Source organism: Bombus vancouverensis, chromosome 15 (assembly GCF_051014615.1).
Source record: "Bombus vancouverensis nearcticus chromosome 15, iyBomVanc1_principal, whole genome shotgun sequence".
NCBI classification, from domain to species: domain Eukaryota; kingdom Metazoa; phylum Arthropoda; class Insecta; order Hymenoptera; family Apidae; genus Bombus; species Bombus vancouverensis.
In genome coordinates this window covers 10691157-10706785 of record NC_134925.1, presented here as the reverse complement: position 1 = coordinate 10706785, position 15629 = coordinate 10691157, and the positions used below count along the sequence as shown (strand labels likewise).

General features: G+C 38.5%; 2 protein-coding genes and 1 long non-coding RNA gene across 5 annotated transcripts; 2 read left to right on the top strand and 1 right to left on the bottom strand.

Annotated features, from left to right (window-relative positions):
- The first annotated feature begins 651 nt into the window (after window positions 1-651).
- LOC143303701 (uncharacterized) lies at window positions 652-10175 on the top strand. Of its 3 annotated transcripts, none has more exons than XR_013060246.1 (5): window positions 652-1025; window positions 1380-1594; window positions 1681-3268; window positions 3398-3541; window positions 10005-10175. It is a non-coding gene; the product is annotated as an uncharacterized LOC143303701 (long non-coding RNA). The 3 variants fall into 3 exon arrangements; XR_013060247.1 differs by having other exon boundaries at window positions 678-1025; window positions 2950-3268; XR_013060248.1 differs by lacking the exons at window positions 1681-3268; window positions 3398-3541 and having other exon boundaries at window positions 742-1025.
- LOC117166322 (uncharacterized) lies at window positions 2936-10119 on the bottom strand. Its single transcript, XM_033350194.2, has 4 exons — window positions 9983-10119; window positions 8747-9065; window positions 3601-8340; window positions 2936-3247 (listed from the first exon to the last, which is right to left on the bottom strand). The coding sequence occupies exons 1-4, from the start codon at window positions 10117-10119 to the stop codon at window positions 2936-2938; spliced, it is 5508 nt and encodes a 1835-aa protein (XP_033206085.2).
- Window positions 10176-11274: 1099 nt separating the features above from the next.
- LOC117166331 (MORN repeat-containing protein 5) lies at window positions 11275-15626 on the top strand. Its single transcript, XM_076625167.1, has 4 exons — window positions 11275-12984; window positions 14031-14217; window positions 15040-15199; window positions 15264-15626. The coding sequence occupies exons 1-4, from the start codon at window positions 12867-12869 to the stop codon at window positions 15477-15479; spliced, it is 681 nt and encodes a 226-aa protein (XP_076481282.1). The 5' UTR covers window positions 11275-12866; the 3' UTR covers window positions 15480-15626.
- Window positions 15627-15629: the final 3 nt, after the last annotated feature.

The window sequence follows — 15629 nt, the reverse complement described above, 5'->3', positions numbered from 1 at the left end:
GAAGTGCAAGAAGACCTATCCTCGACTAATAAATAAGACACATAAAAAGTATGTTACTATTCATGGGTATAATAAATATCCGAGGTTAGTACGTTCGTAAAAAATTCTAAATAATACAACTAGTCATTCGTGTCGATTCGGACCTTTTGTACTACGACATGATTGGATGACCAAAGGAACGGTAAAGTATGCGACTCACAATTCGATGTGAATTCGTTGACATCGATGCTGCTGCAGTAATTCAAAGGAGGTCATCACCAAGGTAATCGTCAAGAAGATATCATCGAATCCCATGCAGCAATGTGACAAATTAGAAGTTGTATTAACGTCTATGTATATGTCTCTATTCTTTCAAAGTCGTTTCTGTAGTGATGATTTGCACAAAAAAAAATCAAAATTTTAGAATTAACGTATAGAACTGAACCGATTGTACCAAAATGAAGCAATAATCAGACTTAACATTTTTATTGGTAACACTAAATATCATATTTAACCTTAATCATATTATTTTTAATCTTTCTATCTATTAAATCAACTTTATTTAATCAAATAAAATTATCACTGTATGTATATGTATATACACTAAATTTCTAAGCGTAGATATTCTATCTTTTAAATCCATAAATTGTTTTCATGGGAACTATATTATTGTGAGTGTTATTTTCTAGTATTAGTAAACTAAGTAAACATTGAGCGTTTATTTTCTACACACATCTTATTTCTTTTTTCTTTATTTGAAACATAATACACTCGCTATTGAAAACATATCTTTTCTGGGAATTTGACGACTCTTATTCGTGCACGCTTGACTTACCTGCGAGTCTTCCACTCCCCACTCCTCGTCAACCGAAATTCGCCGGCTAACCCGCCGCGCGGGGTCTAGTTTAGTGTCGAATATCAGAGCGATTAGGTGTGTTTCCGTGTCACTCTGTAACAGATACATATTTCTCTTCCATTACGTGGCATTTTCGTAGTCATTTCTTCATCGCTTAAAACTACCCTATTGTTAACTTCGTATAATTAAGGTATTCTTTTGTTTATTGCTTTATTATAATCTATTAGGTTAAGTAAATTACGATTAGATTAGTGCGTAAATGTTTTAAGTATAAAAGATATGGAGAGTTGAGTGTAAACAATTGTAAACCAAATCCACTTCTAGGTCTGAGAGGCCGAAATAAAAATAAATTATTATCATTATTATTATAATAATGTATTATTTGATTATCTTCTTTTTTTTTATTGCTTCTTTTGCTATCAGATTTTCTGGTAACTCGTATAATAAGCTTTCAGGACTATTTTAACGTTGACTATTGTTTTATCTTTAAATAATGTATTCTTTTTATGTATTTATTTTAATGCTTTGGTTTTCTTTTATGAAGACCAATGAATTGCTTGATGGCGAAGAAAACTTCGAAATAGTAGAGGGACTGTGAAATTCAAGAGGTCGTCACGGTCAATTAATGATGAATTCAGGAAAAAATTTTTGTTATCACGAATATTGTAATACGAGTATTACAAGTAATCGTGTGAATTACTTATTGGATCATAAAATCACGAAGTATCGGATCCTGTGGAAGGTTGTGCCCTTCTAATGGTGCGTAATCAAGTAATGCATATTTCTTCTTAACTGAATGATTTTATTTTTAAAAATAATTTCCATTGTATTTAATTTTGTCCTAGCGCACGAAATCCAAGTGAACAAAATAAATTTACATTTAAAACATAATTGTTATTGTCGTTATCAACATAGACGAGTAAGTTAACCCTGCTGCAATCTTCGAGTTTCTCATATCTTAATGTCGCTTTCGTTTCAATCGGAAAAGAGCTTTTAATGTTTTAAGAAAATAATTAGAATACCATTGAAATTACATACGTTAACGACGATTGTCTCTTATTTCCTACACACTTAAGAATTTTTGTAACGATAGAAAAATAAGATTCAGTCGAAAATAACCTAAAGAGCGCAGGAGGGTTAGGTATCCAATGCAATAAAAATTGAATACATTATATACATAATGAGAACAATGATATTAATAACGCGTCGCGAGAGCATTTTCTGGATTAATTTTAAATTAATTTAATGAATATGACTTGGCAAACATATGCATATCGTGACAATGAAGATTTTACAAGAATTTTGCCAACAAAGAAATTGTTCAAACTTGGTTAAATTGCATTTTGGATATGATCAGTTTGGAATTGCGATTTGGATATGAAACTCCTAAGTTTCCTGATGGTAACACACGAGCATTTGTGATACTGCTTCATAGATTATTATTTAAATCGTCGTCGACGATATTATATTAATTATACAGGACGATTTCGAAGTGCAGGTATACTTAAACTTTCGAATTTTGTTTTCTCGAAAACGAACCCTCATACGAAAAAGATCAATTGTATATATATTTAACTTACTTTCCCGGGCGTACCGCGACTTTAAAATCATCCTGTATGTAGTAAATAGTATAAGCAACATTACGCTATAACATTCGTCACTTATATTGGAATTCTTGTCTCCCTAAATCAGTCGATTGAACGTATTGTAAATAAAAAAACACTAAAACTAAGCTAATAACGATTAGCTAAAATGACACACTAAAGTGACACACTCGCTTAAAAATTGTTCATATCCGAATTTCGCACTTGACTGAAATATCAAATAGACCTACCTTACTCTATCAAATACAAAAAAGATACATACGTTCGGATTTTCATTGGACGAAATAAATATTAATAATTGCGTTATTCGACGGCATGCCTGAATCTCTCTCAGATTACACTACTAAAGGGTTAAAGATAATAAATGTGGCAACACTCGCGTGAAATATCTAATGCGATTATACATATGTATATAAGAAAGTATATGTATATAAGAATACGCGAGGTTAACTACACAAGTATTACATAGAGACGAAGCTAGCATTACGTCCTAATTTTATATTAACCTAGGATTGAAACGGCCTATATGAAGTATGAGACCCGTTGGATTGTGCCGTACGAAATAAAGGAACGGCTGGTCCAATTTCAATCTCGGTTTCTCTTCTGATCTTTCTACAGTTCTCATTCGTTCCTTGAACGAAACTGTACGATAGTTTGCTGGCTCCATATTGACTGTCCGTCTTATTCTACGGAATGTTTGTTCGTCGATGTGTCGAGAATTTCGTAAAGTAGGACTTGCTGGATAAATTTCCATGTGATGTCGTCCATTAGCGATGTTTTCATCGCCGCACGTACTGAATAGATTCATCTAGAAATGACCAATTATAGAGTAAGTAGCATATATAGAATATGTTTACCGTGAATTAAGAAAATTTAGAGAAACAACTTGAAAATATTCCATCGCAAGATTTTTTCGAATAAATTGAATTAATGAATTTGTATTGCGTTTTTGCTTTAGGCTTATACTCTGATGATCTTATAGGACTAACTTAGGAACTGGTGCATCTAATCATTAATTTGTCATTGATTTGTAAACCTTGGCAAAATCCACGCACTGCCATTACAGAGTGACTAAAGTGTTTAGACACTTATGAACGACAGAGTAAGTGTTCGACAGAGTGTGCGACACCCTGTGTAACTACCAGTAACCCGTAGAATTACCTGTAAAACGTCGGACAAGAAGAGACGATTTCCAATTCCATTGATCCCTTTGAAGTCAGCGTTAGTCGAAAACAGCTGATCGAGTCCCATCCTCTTCAAAGCAGCAGTAGCGTTCACAATGGACCGATGACTAAATTTGGGTACTTGTAATTCCAGGCTCGGTCTAGGTATAAGAACCTTCAGCAGCTTATCCCAAGCTCCATCTTGAAAAGCTTCTTTGATAAACCTTTGTTCGAGTCGATCCAAAGTATCGCCGGGTGCAGCATGACCTTGTTGACCTGGCACGAGAAATATGGTCGAAACGAGCTTATCCGCACTTCCGATAGCACTAACAGTCGCATCCAAACTGGGCTCATAACCGGCAAGAACGTTCGATCGCCAAACGGTAGCCGGAACGGGGATCAACTTCCTCAATCTATGAGCAGCTGAGACAGCGAAGTATAATTCCCCGTCTCGACCTGTTGTACTCGCGGAACTTGTGTTGCAATCCGTCTGAAACACATTTGCTGAAATTGTAGCCAGCGGTGATCTTAGAGGAACCGTGTTGCTCTTCACGAAATCCTTTATTCTACCTCCAGTCTGTTTCCTAATCAATAGATTGGTTCGGCGACGCACGAGATCACTGATAGTAGCGAAATTTACTTCGGTCACCAATCCTTCGTAAAATTGTTGAGCTTGCTCCTTATAGAACGGCAACAATCTTCTCACCTTAGCTTTATCCGCAAATAATTCGCGGACAAACGCCGCGTTCGCGATACCTTGGTGCCTCGCCAAGCTCACCGTGTCCGTTACGTTCTGGAAAATAAGATGCGGGTTGAAAGTGGCCACATTGTCGAGTCCAAGTATTTCGTTCATCTGGTCTGACGTTGATCCTCGAGCACCGAGGAAGATCATCGCCAACAGGCTAGTCATGCCAAACGGTGAAAGAACGAGCGATCTTCCAGTACTCAATCCGCTGTTCGCCGCGACCCAAAACTTAATTGCTAGTTCGTTACAAAGCCTCGAAAAATTGACAATATCGGCACTCGCGTTGCTCGTGCTAGTATCCAATCCGCCGACGCTTTTCGAGGCATTTAGGGAAACAGTCGATTCCGCTTTGTTCGCGGGAGTCGATTGATAATTTGAGGGATATTTTGTCGAACTCGCGTCCACCATCGTCGACATTGTCGATGTCAATGCCTCGAAGTGTTTCGTCGACGTGGTAGATCCCGTGATGAATTCTGTCGACGATGGAATTACTTGGTGCAACGATATCCGCTGCCACGTGTGCTGATTTATGCTCGTGTTATTCGTTTTGCTCTGTAACATCGAACTTGGCGAATCATTCATCTTCTGATTTATGTGCGACTCGTTATTGTGTAATTTACTTGCGGCTCCCAACAACTGCGTTCCTATTGAGTTATTCATACTGACATTACTCTTGTACGAATATATTTCAATGGGAATTTTTGTTTTGTTCTCCGATCTGTTCCAATCTACCGAATTCATCGTACTACCTTTGATCTCGTTTGATTCCTCCGTGATAGAATTTAGAGCAGTGGTTATCGATCCAGGAGTAGACGAGACAACGGAAGATTTCGTATCGCTGAGAGGTGTCGTGGTTGTGTCGTTCAAAATATCGATCTTATGTTGATTCTCGGGTGTATTAGTCAAAATATTCATTTTATTAATATTTAAAATATCAAGTTCGTTCACATCTGTGTTATTCAAAATGTTCATTTTATGTTGGCTCACGATTGTGTTATTCGCAATGTTAATTTCTTGCTGGTTCACGGTTGCGTTGTTCAAAATGTTCGTTTTATGCTGATTCGCGGTTGCGTTGCTCAAAATGTTCGTTTTATGTTGACTCACGGTTGCGTTGTTCAAAATGTTCGTTTTATGCTGATTCGCGGTTGCGTTGTTCAAAATGTTCGTTTTATGTTGACTCACGGTTGCGTTGTTCAAAATGTTCGTTTTATGCTGATTCGCGGTTGCGTTGTTCAAAATGTTCGTTTTATGCTGATTCGCGGTTGCGTTGTTCAAAATGTTCGTTTTATGCTGATTCGCGGTTGCGTTGCTCAAAATGTTCGTTTTATGCTGATTCGCGGTTGCGTTGTTCAAAATATTCGTTTTATGCTGATTCGCGGTTGCGTTGTTCAAAATGTTCATTTTATGTTGGTTTACCGCTGTGCTGTTCAAAAAGTTAATTTTGTGTTGGTTCGCGGCTGTGTCGTTCAAAATATTAATTTTATGTTCATTCATAGTTGCGTTGTTCAAGATGTCAGTTTCGTGTTGGTTCATGGTCGTGTTTTCCGAAATGTTGATCTTCTGTTGGTTCACGATCGTGTGAACCGTATCATTCTTCGTCTGCTCTTCAGTTTTCTTTAAAGGACTTTGCAGTACGATTTTGTCTGTCGAACTCTCCACTGGATGCTCCTCTGCGTTAGACAAGTTCGCGATGACCGTGCTAGATTCGCTCAAGTTCTTCGACAATTCATCTATCACGGTTTGATACGTAAATGTTTGTTTGTCTTGTTCTGACGACGTTTCTGTCGTATATTCCAGGTATGTTGTAGAAGTTTTATCATTGTTCTGCGATGCTCCCTCGGTAATATTTTCAGCATTCGCAATTATGGTTCCTGTGTTCGTACTGGTCGAAGCCTCGTTACTCGATATTGTCGTCTCGTAAGTCGATGTCTGTTCGTTAAACGCGTTATTCGCGAAGGAAGTTGACATTCCATCCGCGACGGTAGTTTTTACAGTAGCATCAAGAATAGACGACGCTACCGAAGTTGTCGTAGTTTCCGAAGCGGTGGACAGTTCGTTTTTTAATAGCGAAGATTCAATTTTCTGCTGGTCGGTAAACAGATCGTCCTTTGTTGTCGACGTTCGATAAATTTCATTCTCGTTTGTCGACCCTTTCTTCGTTGTATCATTCGTGCTACCCTCGTTAACCGATGTAGACAACTCCGAATTTGACGTAACAGTCTCTGTTGAGTTGAGCTTCTCAGGAGATGACACTATTGTCTCCTTGAATACAGCTTGTGTTTCGTTTGTCTTCGAATTGGATAAATAAGAATCAGCGATGAGCGAGCTTGCTACAGTGTTAGGTAACAAATTCTCCGATAAATCGGTCGGCAAGGTGATTGACTCGATAACGGGTCTATTCGTTGCAGGTGAGGCGGTATGAAGCATATTCTCGATAAGCGCTATCGCTTGTAAAAAGTTGGAACTAGTAACCGGTGTCTCGTTTATATTCGTCGTTGGTTCTGTCGCATTTGTCTGAACACTCGATACGTGTATGCTATCAGATTTCGTCGAAATATCCGAAACGTTTGCCGTTTTATCGAGCTCTGTCGTACTCGTCGATACAATCGGCGCGGATATAGTAATGGAAGAAATCTTCTCGTGATCAGGATCGAACTTCATCGTCATTTCGCTAGACGATTCCTGTATACGTTCTTCGGACGTATTATTCGCATTTTCTAGTCGGTTATCGTTGGTCGTGGAAGGATGCGTTGTAATTTCAGAACTGTCATTACGTTTTCCCTCGTTTTCGCTGGGAATCGACTGGAACCCGAAAGAGGAAGATAACACGGGAGAAACGTCGTTGGAGATTTGACTGATCACGTTTGATAAAGAATTCACCAGCTCCATAGATGGAGAAGATTTTGGAGGCTCGATCGGCTCGCTTAAGCGATCACTTGGTTTGGTTACTGTGTCGTGTATCGTCGTCGATGGTACCAATGTTGTTGTTCTATATTTATTTGTACTTGCAGGAGTACTCGTGGACGATACAGAAGACTGCGGTGGCAATTTCGTAAAAGATACAGAAAATTGTAACGGCGGTTTGGTAAACGGTGGAGAAGACTGCGATGGCAATTTGCTAAACGGTTCCTTAGTGTCTTGAACTTGATTCGCTTCCATCATGGACGGTGTCTGCGTTTTCAATGGAACTTTATCGTATTCCTGGCTCGAAATATCGGTCGTTGGTTTCGTCTTCGTTTGTGTTACCAACGAATCGGTCTGATCGGTAACAGTTTCATCGATGTGCGATGTATTATATTTTGCCTCTAACGTTTCACTCGTCGTTAGACCGATGTTATCGTGACTGTTTTTGATGGACTCGCCTATGGTCGATGAAACAGAAACGCCGATGGTTGTTGGTTTTGTAATACCACTTGTGGACGCCAGGTTTTCTTCGTCCCGAACGTTAGATCCGTAAGTAGTAGTACTTTCTGACAACGGTGACGCTCCAGTCACCTTATGCAAAATGGAACTCTGAGTGGTGTAACGATTGTGAGCCATCAATTCGACATTTTGCTCAGTCGTGATGACAGATACCGGGATCATTAATTTCTCCGTATAAGAGATAGTCGTAGGTTTCGTAGCAATTGTCGGCAGCGTTCCGTTCTTCTTGGTTTGCTCGTTTCGTTCGTTTGTGTATTTGTTAGTATCGTCGGGTTTCGCCTGTGCAACCGTTTCACTTACGTCAGGCTTGAGCGAATCGGAAACCGAATCATTCTGTTTATGTATGACATAGCTGGCAGATGACGACGGTTTCGATGTTGGCTTTTCAACGTAGTGGCTTTCTTCGACCTTATTTCCGTATTTGTCACCGGCTAAAATAGCTGGTAAAATATTGCTCCACTCGACGTTTACGTTTTCTGGGATCATCGGGTGCGAGCCAGAGAGCGTCGATAACGGTTTATCCATAGCGCTTTTCAGTACGCTTTGCACTTTTTCCACCACGTCCATAACCTAGAAAAGATTTTAACATAACGTTACCTCGTTACTTCTGCAAAACTAAGAAACGATAATACGTTTAAAGACCAAGCAGTGAGATAATGCATAAAACTTGGCGTAAATGCACGATATTAGGCACTGAAAGACGTAATTAAAGCAAGTCAAATATTATTTCGTCGATGTAAAATACGTATTAGGATAGGCGATTGTTCGTTAGAAGCCTATGCTACATAAATCATAGAAGCGACAAGAAAGATATAAATCTTAGAACCGAGGCGGATAACGAAAAGATCTTAAACAAATTGAAGTAATTTCTTTCAATTTTCGCTCTTGTACTCGAATGTTTCTTACAAGACAGCCGAATTTTCTATTTTCTCGGTTTAACCAACTACCCATTCTAAGAACTCGGATCTTACTTTACCTTCTTTCCTCCCGTAAGTATATCCTCAGCTTTTTGGGGCTCTTGAATCTCCATGTTAGAATGATCCGGACCTCCACTCGCGATTAAAGCTTGAATCTCTTGCATAGTCATTTGCCTCGTGATCATATCGCCTCTCTCGTTGTACGTGTAAAATTGAAATCCATCGGGTTTCAGCAAATTCGCCGGAGACGGTGGCAATCGATGAAAATTGACTGCGACCGAACCAGGTGACCTGTTGTTTCCCGTTGCACGAACAACCTGGTTCTTCGTATCTTTCGATTCTTTAGATATGCCCGATATTGCCTGATACGTGTCCGCCCTAGAAATTCCAGGGAATTATAAATACGTGAAACTTCTGCAAACTAAAATCATCGAACGAGTCGCAACCCATTGGAATACCGATTCTTCTCGAGCTAAACGTGATGTATACCAGACCATCGGCAGACCGTCTGGCACAGGATCGTGCATGCCAATTAGTCGAACTTGTCATTATCGTGCTTCGTACGTACATTTCGTACCTACGAAATACATTAGACACTTGATTACCCGATCAACCGAACGAACGATTATTGGAATATTAATTGGCGCGAGATTCGGATGTAAATGAAAACGTTGGATAACGCGAAAGTTCTCTTGTAAAAGAAAATCTGGGATACGGAAATAGAAATTGGAAGAAATTGTTACGTTTTTATTCGAACGTTCTTCTTTCCCTTTAATATCGATATTTATAAAGTGGTTATTCCAGTATGCAAAGAATGTGTGTCACGATCAAATCGTACAATCAGGCTTTTACCGTATTACAAAATTGCAATTTCAACTTAATATCCAACGAACAGTATTTTTACGAACGACTGTACGTTTAAGCGAACTAAAGACACACGATGAAAACGTAAAAGGAAAGACAGACATATAAAGTGACGTAAAAATACAGAGGAAACGTTAACGGTAATTTCGCTATCGTTTAATCGATCTACTACTTGTTCTTCGCGATATACATTTCGCAACATCGGCTGCGGAACTCGGTTAAGAATCTTTCGCATCTCTCTTACGATCTTTACGAGCTTTTTACTCCTCCGTTTCTAGCTTGCTTTCTTAGATTCTTTTCCAATAACGATCTCGAATCGCTACATCGGCTACTCTACGAAGCAAGCACGCTCCTGGTTACAGCTGGTCGTTATTTATCGTTGTGCTTCCCGTCGAACGTTCGATTTATGCACGAAACACTGAAATACTGACCTAGATTTAAAATATTTCATAGGCAGCAACACGGTTGTGGTACTTTCTGCAAGTGGGCGTTCCGAAGCCAGGCTGAAACTTAAACATGCCCACAGCACGAGTGTCGTCAAAGTAGCATGAGACGATTCCAACGACATATCTCTAACGCTTCTCCTCTTGTACGATCTGCAATCAATAAAGGACAAATCATGAAGGAGTGATTGATTTACCTGTCTACGTAGAACGCGAACACCGACTAGCAATAATACGGTAGACCGGTGTATGCCAGGTCATAGTAAACACCATCTATATGGTAGAAAAATGATCGTGAAAATAGATCGGCAGAAATAAACGGGGGACGAGTCTGTTTTCTTTTAGGTGAACGACCCTACGGTTCCTTGTTACCCTCTTACGGATCATCGCCTTAACACGACGACCGGTTCTCCGTCGTGTTATAAATCGCTGAGTAAATCGCGATTTACTCGAGCGCAGCTTGCGAACGACTTTTATCGAAATTCACTTGAAACCTATCGATCGAATTACTAAACAGCGATCGTTAATCGTATTTAATTATTTCACCGTAAGCACGTAAACTTTCCAACTAAATTAAAGCTTTCTTCGCGGCTAATCGACTAATGTAACTACCACTGATAAAAAAGGAGTAAAATTAAAAAGAGAATATATATTCGATCGTTTGCGTCGAAAGGAAGAAACTTATTCCACTCGATCCGGAATATCTGGATTTGCCGAGATATCGGGATACACCGGCGTGTGTCGTACGAAGAAAGGAGCGTACAACGAGACTACGAGGAAACGTGCGATCGACGAATGTCGACGACAATGCCGAAAATCTAGAGGATACGATAAATGAGATGTTTCGTCGAACGAAAACCGCGTTATTCGCGCTCTTAAGCGCGTTAATTGTATTTCTTCGCCGTTCGAAGATATCCTGCCTACCGAATGCTGCCTTCGGCTAACGTTCATCGTATCTATATCGACGATTGTTTCTAGTACAGTGGCAATATCGTAGCGTTTAACGAACAGCGATCGATCGAGATACTTATGCAGCTCTGTACAAGGGTAAATATCGTGACGATAAATTGAACTACCTCGATTAAAAACGTGATTTAAAGGAATACTCTTGCGAAGATTAACACTGCGTGCGTTCGACTTTTCCCTCTTCCTTTTTCCCGCTGTCTACGTTTCTTTTTTCTCTTTTTATCCTTTGCCGTGTCTTCTTGACAGCGCGCGCGCAGATCTGTATTTCTTCCCGTATCACCTGCCGTCTCTACTGTCTTCTACCTTGGACGAGCGCGTACTACGTGCTCGAATCCTCGGTTAAGACGAGTGCATCGGACTGAGAAAGAAAAGCGATCGAAGAGGGGGAACATAGTCTTCGAACGAAAAGATGGAGAAAGGGTGAACTTGGAGAGTGGAGATGTTGGTTGGAACGGTTTACGCGGGGGGACAGACGAATGTCGGAATACATGGGAATATATATCGAAAGAAAAAGGAAGAAAGAGAAAAGAAGGAGGGATAGTATGAAGTTGAAGGACCAACGTGTAGAGCTGAGTTACGCGGATAAAAGGAGATGTAAATCGAACGTGGAATAAAAGATCGCAACCGATGCTTCGAATTCGTGGACCGAGCGATGCGTCGTTTTTGCATTTCCAGATAAAAACTGCGTGCTCTTTGTTTAAAAAGAAAACCGAACGAACCATTTGCTCGTCGTCGATCGATCATTGCCACGATATTATTATATTTCGTGATAAATATGGTCGTCACACCGTTCTTCCACGTTTCTTCTACGAACTTCCATTTCTTTCTACGAAAGTGATATTAACTTCTCTTTTATCTTTTCATTTCGTAATTCGTTACAGCGAATGTAATATCCTAATGTATTTAAGCCAGTAAAATGATATTTAGCCGGAAGAAATTAACAACGATTAACGGTACATCGACTGAATAAGTTGCCTTCGCGATGATACGTAATTTGTAACGAAAGAAATTTTGTAGAAGCTACTTTCGTCGAAGTACGTAGACACGCGTCACTGTCTTCGTCTTTCTTCTTTCTTCGTTTTTTAAATGTTCATATCGTGACAAAAGATGCAAAATACTTTGTTTTTATATATGTATGCATGTATCTTATTTCTATCTATTCTACGATGAGAAACAGTGTGACGAGCGCTTAACGGTATTCGTTTATTCTACTTCCCTTTCCACTCTGTTCTCCGACTGTTTTAAGAAATATTCGACCGACTTGACCTGCTGCCCAAAAATCGCGAAAGTATCACAAGAGTAGAATGACATATAGGAAATACAAACGAGATTCTACGAATTCTATCGTGTAATTTTGCCTGTGGTACCACGATCGTTCGTCATCGGTCATGAGTTGAAATTCCACGATCATAGCAGAAACCGTAATTGTTTATCGCATAGTTGAAATTCAGGATAACTTGATATTCTTAACGCGTACAGGTTGCGACGGATATTGGAAATAAATAATTTCGCGGTGGCAGACAAAATTGCCATCGTAAAAATACCGCGCGATCTTATTGTTCTGCTTTTTCCCAAATTCCACGTCGAAAAGATACATGTAATTCGTTAATTAAATTACAAAGAGAGGGCAGAATTACAAAGAGTACGTAACAGACACAACTGTATGAAAAAGCACGAGTGTCGACGATCGATCGAATGGTCGAATGAAAAATGCTTTGGATCAATCTAAGGGAACTTCGCGTCATACTCGATGTCGTGGAAATAATTGAAACGATATAGTATTCCGATTTGAGACGTTTTTCTATGGTAACGCTATAGTATTTCGTTTGTGTTTATATCATCCATATTATTCGGATATCGCGTCAAAATTACAAGACCGATAGAGAAGAGGCCGAACACACGCAACATGAACGTGCAATCGAAGAATTCCGGAGAAGAAACGCGTTTCGTCGATGGAAGCGAATACAGGGGCACTTGGAACGTACTAGGAATGGAGGGAATTGGCAAATTCGTTCTGCCGCACAGTTAGTATAGCTACCGACAAGTATTACAGAAGGATCTCGAATGCGTTACTTTGCACCTTCCTCTATGAATCGTTCGGGAAAAGAAAGAAGCAGAAGGTAAAAGGCGCTGTAGGAAGAGTAAAGAAAAAGAAAGAAAAAAAAAGAAAGAAAGAAACAACCATAATAGGAAATAAAACGCAGGTGGTGAAGTGTAAATAATAAAAGAAAAAGCATGAACCAGAGAGCATCGTGTGCGTATGCGAGATACGAATGTTATCCTTTGCGGAACTCGGAATTAAGTCTTCTAAGATGTACATGCTAACTCCAATAATTGTGTCTAAGAAGTATGTATGTACAGCACATGTACTGGTTTTTGAGCACGACATTGAGCATTTCTCGCGCGTAAGTCGACACGTACCGTTACGCGACCATTTTCGTCGCTTCGTGTTCTAGAGTTTGTACGCGTTTTTCATTTACCCATAGGCTTAAGAATCCCGGTCTTAAAATACATACATTCACCATACAAATTTCACCAACGCCGTACATACATACACATGCGCACACGTTTATTCTTTCTCTTCTTCTTTTTCTCTCGCTTCGTCTCTCTCTCTCTCTCTCTCTCTCTCTCTATATATATATATATATATATTTGGTTGGTTTATTTAAAGAAACGAGTCTTTTGCGAAGGGACAACCAAACATGTCCTTTTTTTATAAATATTATATTCGTGTGATAATACCTTAAAGACGATAAAATAGATCTTCTGATAAATAATGTGAAAACGGAATTTCTTCGATATATATATATATGTATATATGTATATATATATATATATATATATATATATATATATATATATATATATATATATATATATATATATATATATGTCTATATATATATATATGTATATATATATGTCTCTCTCTCTCTATATATATATATATGTATATGTATATGTACATATCTTATTTTTTCTACCGTTAGGTCACTTGCTCCTTTAGTCCCCTTCTTCTGCAATTCAGCCTCATTTCAGTAAATGAACCGAATCTATTTGCTCGTAATAGATGCCATTTTTGAAGGAGAGTTTCGCGACGGTACATTTCATGGGCATGGTAGCTTATATTTTCCTCGCCTACAAAGAATAGATGGAATTTGGTCGCAAGGTGAATGTAAGGACAAACGATATACCTTTAACGATGGATTAATTTTTCGTAGCCATAACTGGGACTACTGCAGATTCCCTGACAGACGGTTGGTAGAACACGTTCCATTCCTGAAGATATTTTAGAGATTAAAGATAATGATAAAGCTCGTCGATCTGTAGGTTGTCCCGTTTTGATCTGTTATTAGAGATCAGTCATAGATTATTAATTTGCTGTATGAAAAAGTGATTGAATGATTTCAAGAGGGTCGTAACTTGTTGTAAATCATCTTTTTTTTGTAGGTGGACACGTACAGGACATGCGAAGATCGCCGATATTTTGTTTTAATAGGAACATATAATTTTTAATGCATCGATCGATGAAGGTCGTTAGTAAATTAATTTTTTAACACAAATGAATTAACGTGTTTTTTTATGGGGAATAAGGAGTTGCGTTAATTAACGCATAGATAATATATGATCTCATTTAAACATTTACACTATTATAGCCACACGTATTAGAACTTGGTGATATACAGGTTTAGTACAGGTTAAATGCTTTTCGTTACTTCCATTATTTTACTCGCATCATATGTGTCCTATAACGTAAAATATTAAATAAAGTAAAATTCCTTAGATTTTTCCAATAAATGTAACGTGTATATATTGTTTACAAAGTGTATTCACGTACAGAAAAATTAATTAAATCCGTGCTTCTCGAAACCATTCAATTATGTCCCGATCATTCTTCTGAAAGCAACTAATTTGCAAGTAATTTGCAGTAATTGACTAAAATAAAATACTACGGATATTAAAATTAAAAATAAACTACACTGCGTCATCGTATCTTAAAAAACTTACTTCACTTGTTAAGGGAAGGGGGGCTAAGAAAGAAAGAAAAATATGTCTTTCGTTAAACCAATATCTTTTAGATATCAAACGTGCATTAAACACGGATTGAGACCTGGTGGAGCAACATTACGCACAAACGATCGAAACGAATTTCTTATTCCCCCTACGTGCTACGATGCAGGCATTGGAATTTTTAACCCATGTAAATATCATATTGTATCCCACCAAGACTCGAAGAAGGTACATACGTCGAAAAGAAAAGTCTGTTATACGATAATTTATTAAATTTTCCAAATATTCAAAGGTACTTGAAATACCAAATACCAAATTCACTCGCTGGATACAGAAGAACTGTCAGAAGGCGTGGTCAGAGCCAACCGGAAATCGGAAAGACCTTTACGAAAATTGGTTTCCCGACAAATTTAACACAAAGTTTCTTTCAACGTTATTACCATTTTCGAATGAGTCTTTCGAACCTTGGTGGAAAAGGTGCAAGCAAAAATACACAAAAATTAAATAATTGCAAACATCGATTTTAATCATCCCTACCTCTATTTCCTTTAAGATTGACCACCTTTCGTTCAGATTGCAAAGAGAAGACTCTAACTAATGAAAGAAATAAACATTTCCAAAATCTTATTGAGAGTCTCGTTGAATTTCGTTGATTAAA

What these genes read in the sequence shown, in the direction of transcription:
- LOC117166331 (XM_076625167.1), top strand. Translation starts at nt 12,867, where the DNA reads ATGAACGTGCAATCGAAGAATTCCGGAGAAGAAACGCGTTTCGTCGAT. An exon ending in CAAATTCGTTCTGCCGCACA is followed by an intron (nt 12,985 to 14,030) that starts GTTAGTATAGCT and finishes TGCTCGTAATAG; the next exon opens with ATGCCATTTTTGAAGGAGAG. An exon ending in TGCAGATTCCCTGACAGACG is followed by an intron (nt 14,218 to 15,039) that starts GTTGGTAGAACA and finishes AATATCTTTTAG; the next exon opens with ATATCAAACGTGCATTAAAC.
- LOC117166322 (XM_033350194.2), bottom strand. Translation starts at nt 10,119, where the DNA reads ATGTCGTTGGAATCGTCTCATGCTACTTTGACGACACTCGTGCTGTGG. An exon ending in ATGAAATATTTTAAATCTAG is followed by an intron (nt 9,066 to 9,982) that starts GTCAGTATTTCA and finishes TGGAATTTCTAG; the next exon opens with GGCGGACACGTATCAGGCAA. An exon ending in TACTTACGGGAGGAAAGAAG is followed by an intron (nt 8,341 to 8,746) that starts GTAAAGTAAGAT and finishes AATCTTTTCTAG; the next exon opens with GTTATGGACGTGGTGGAAAA.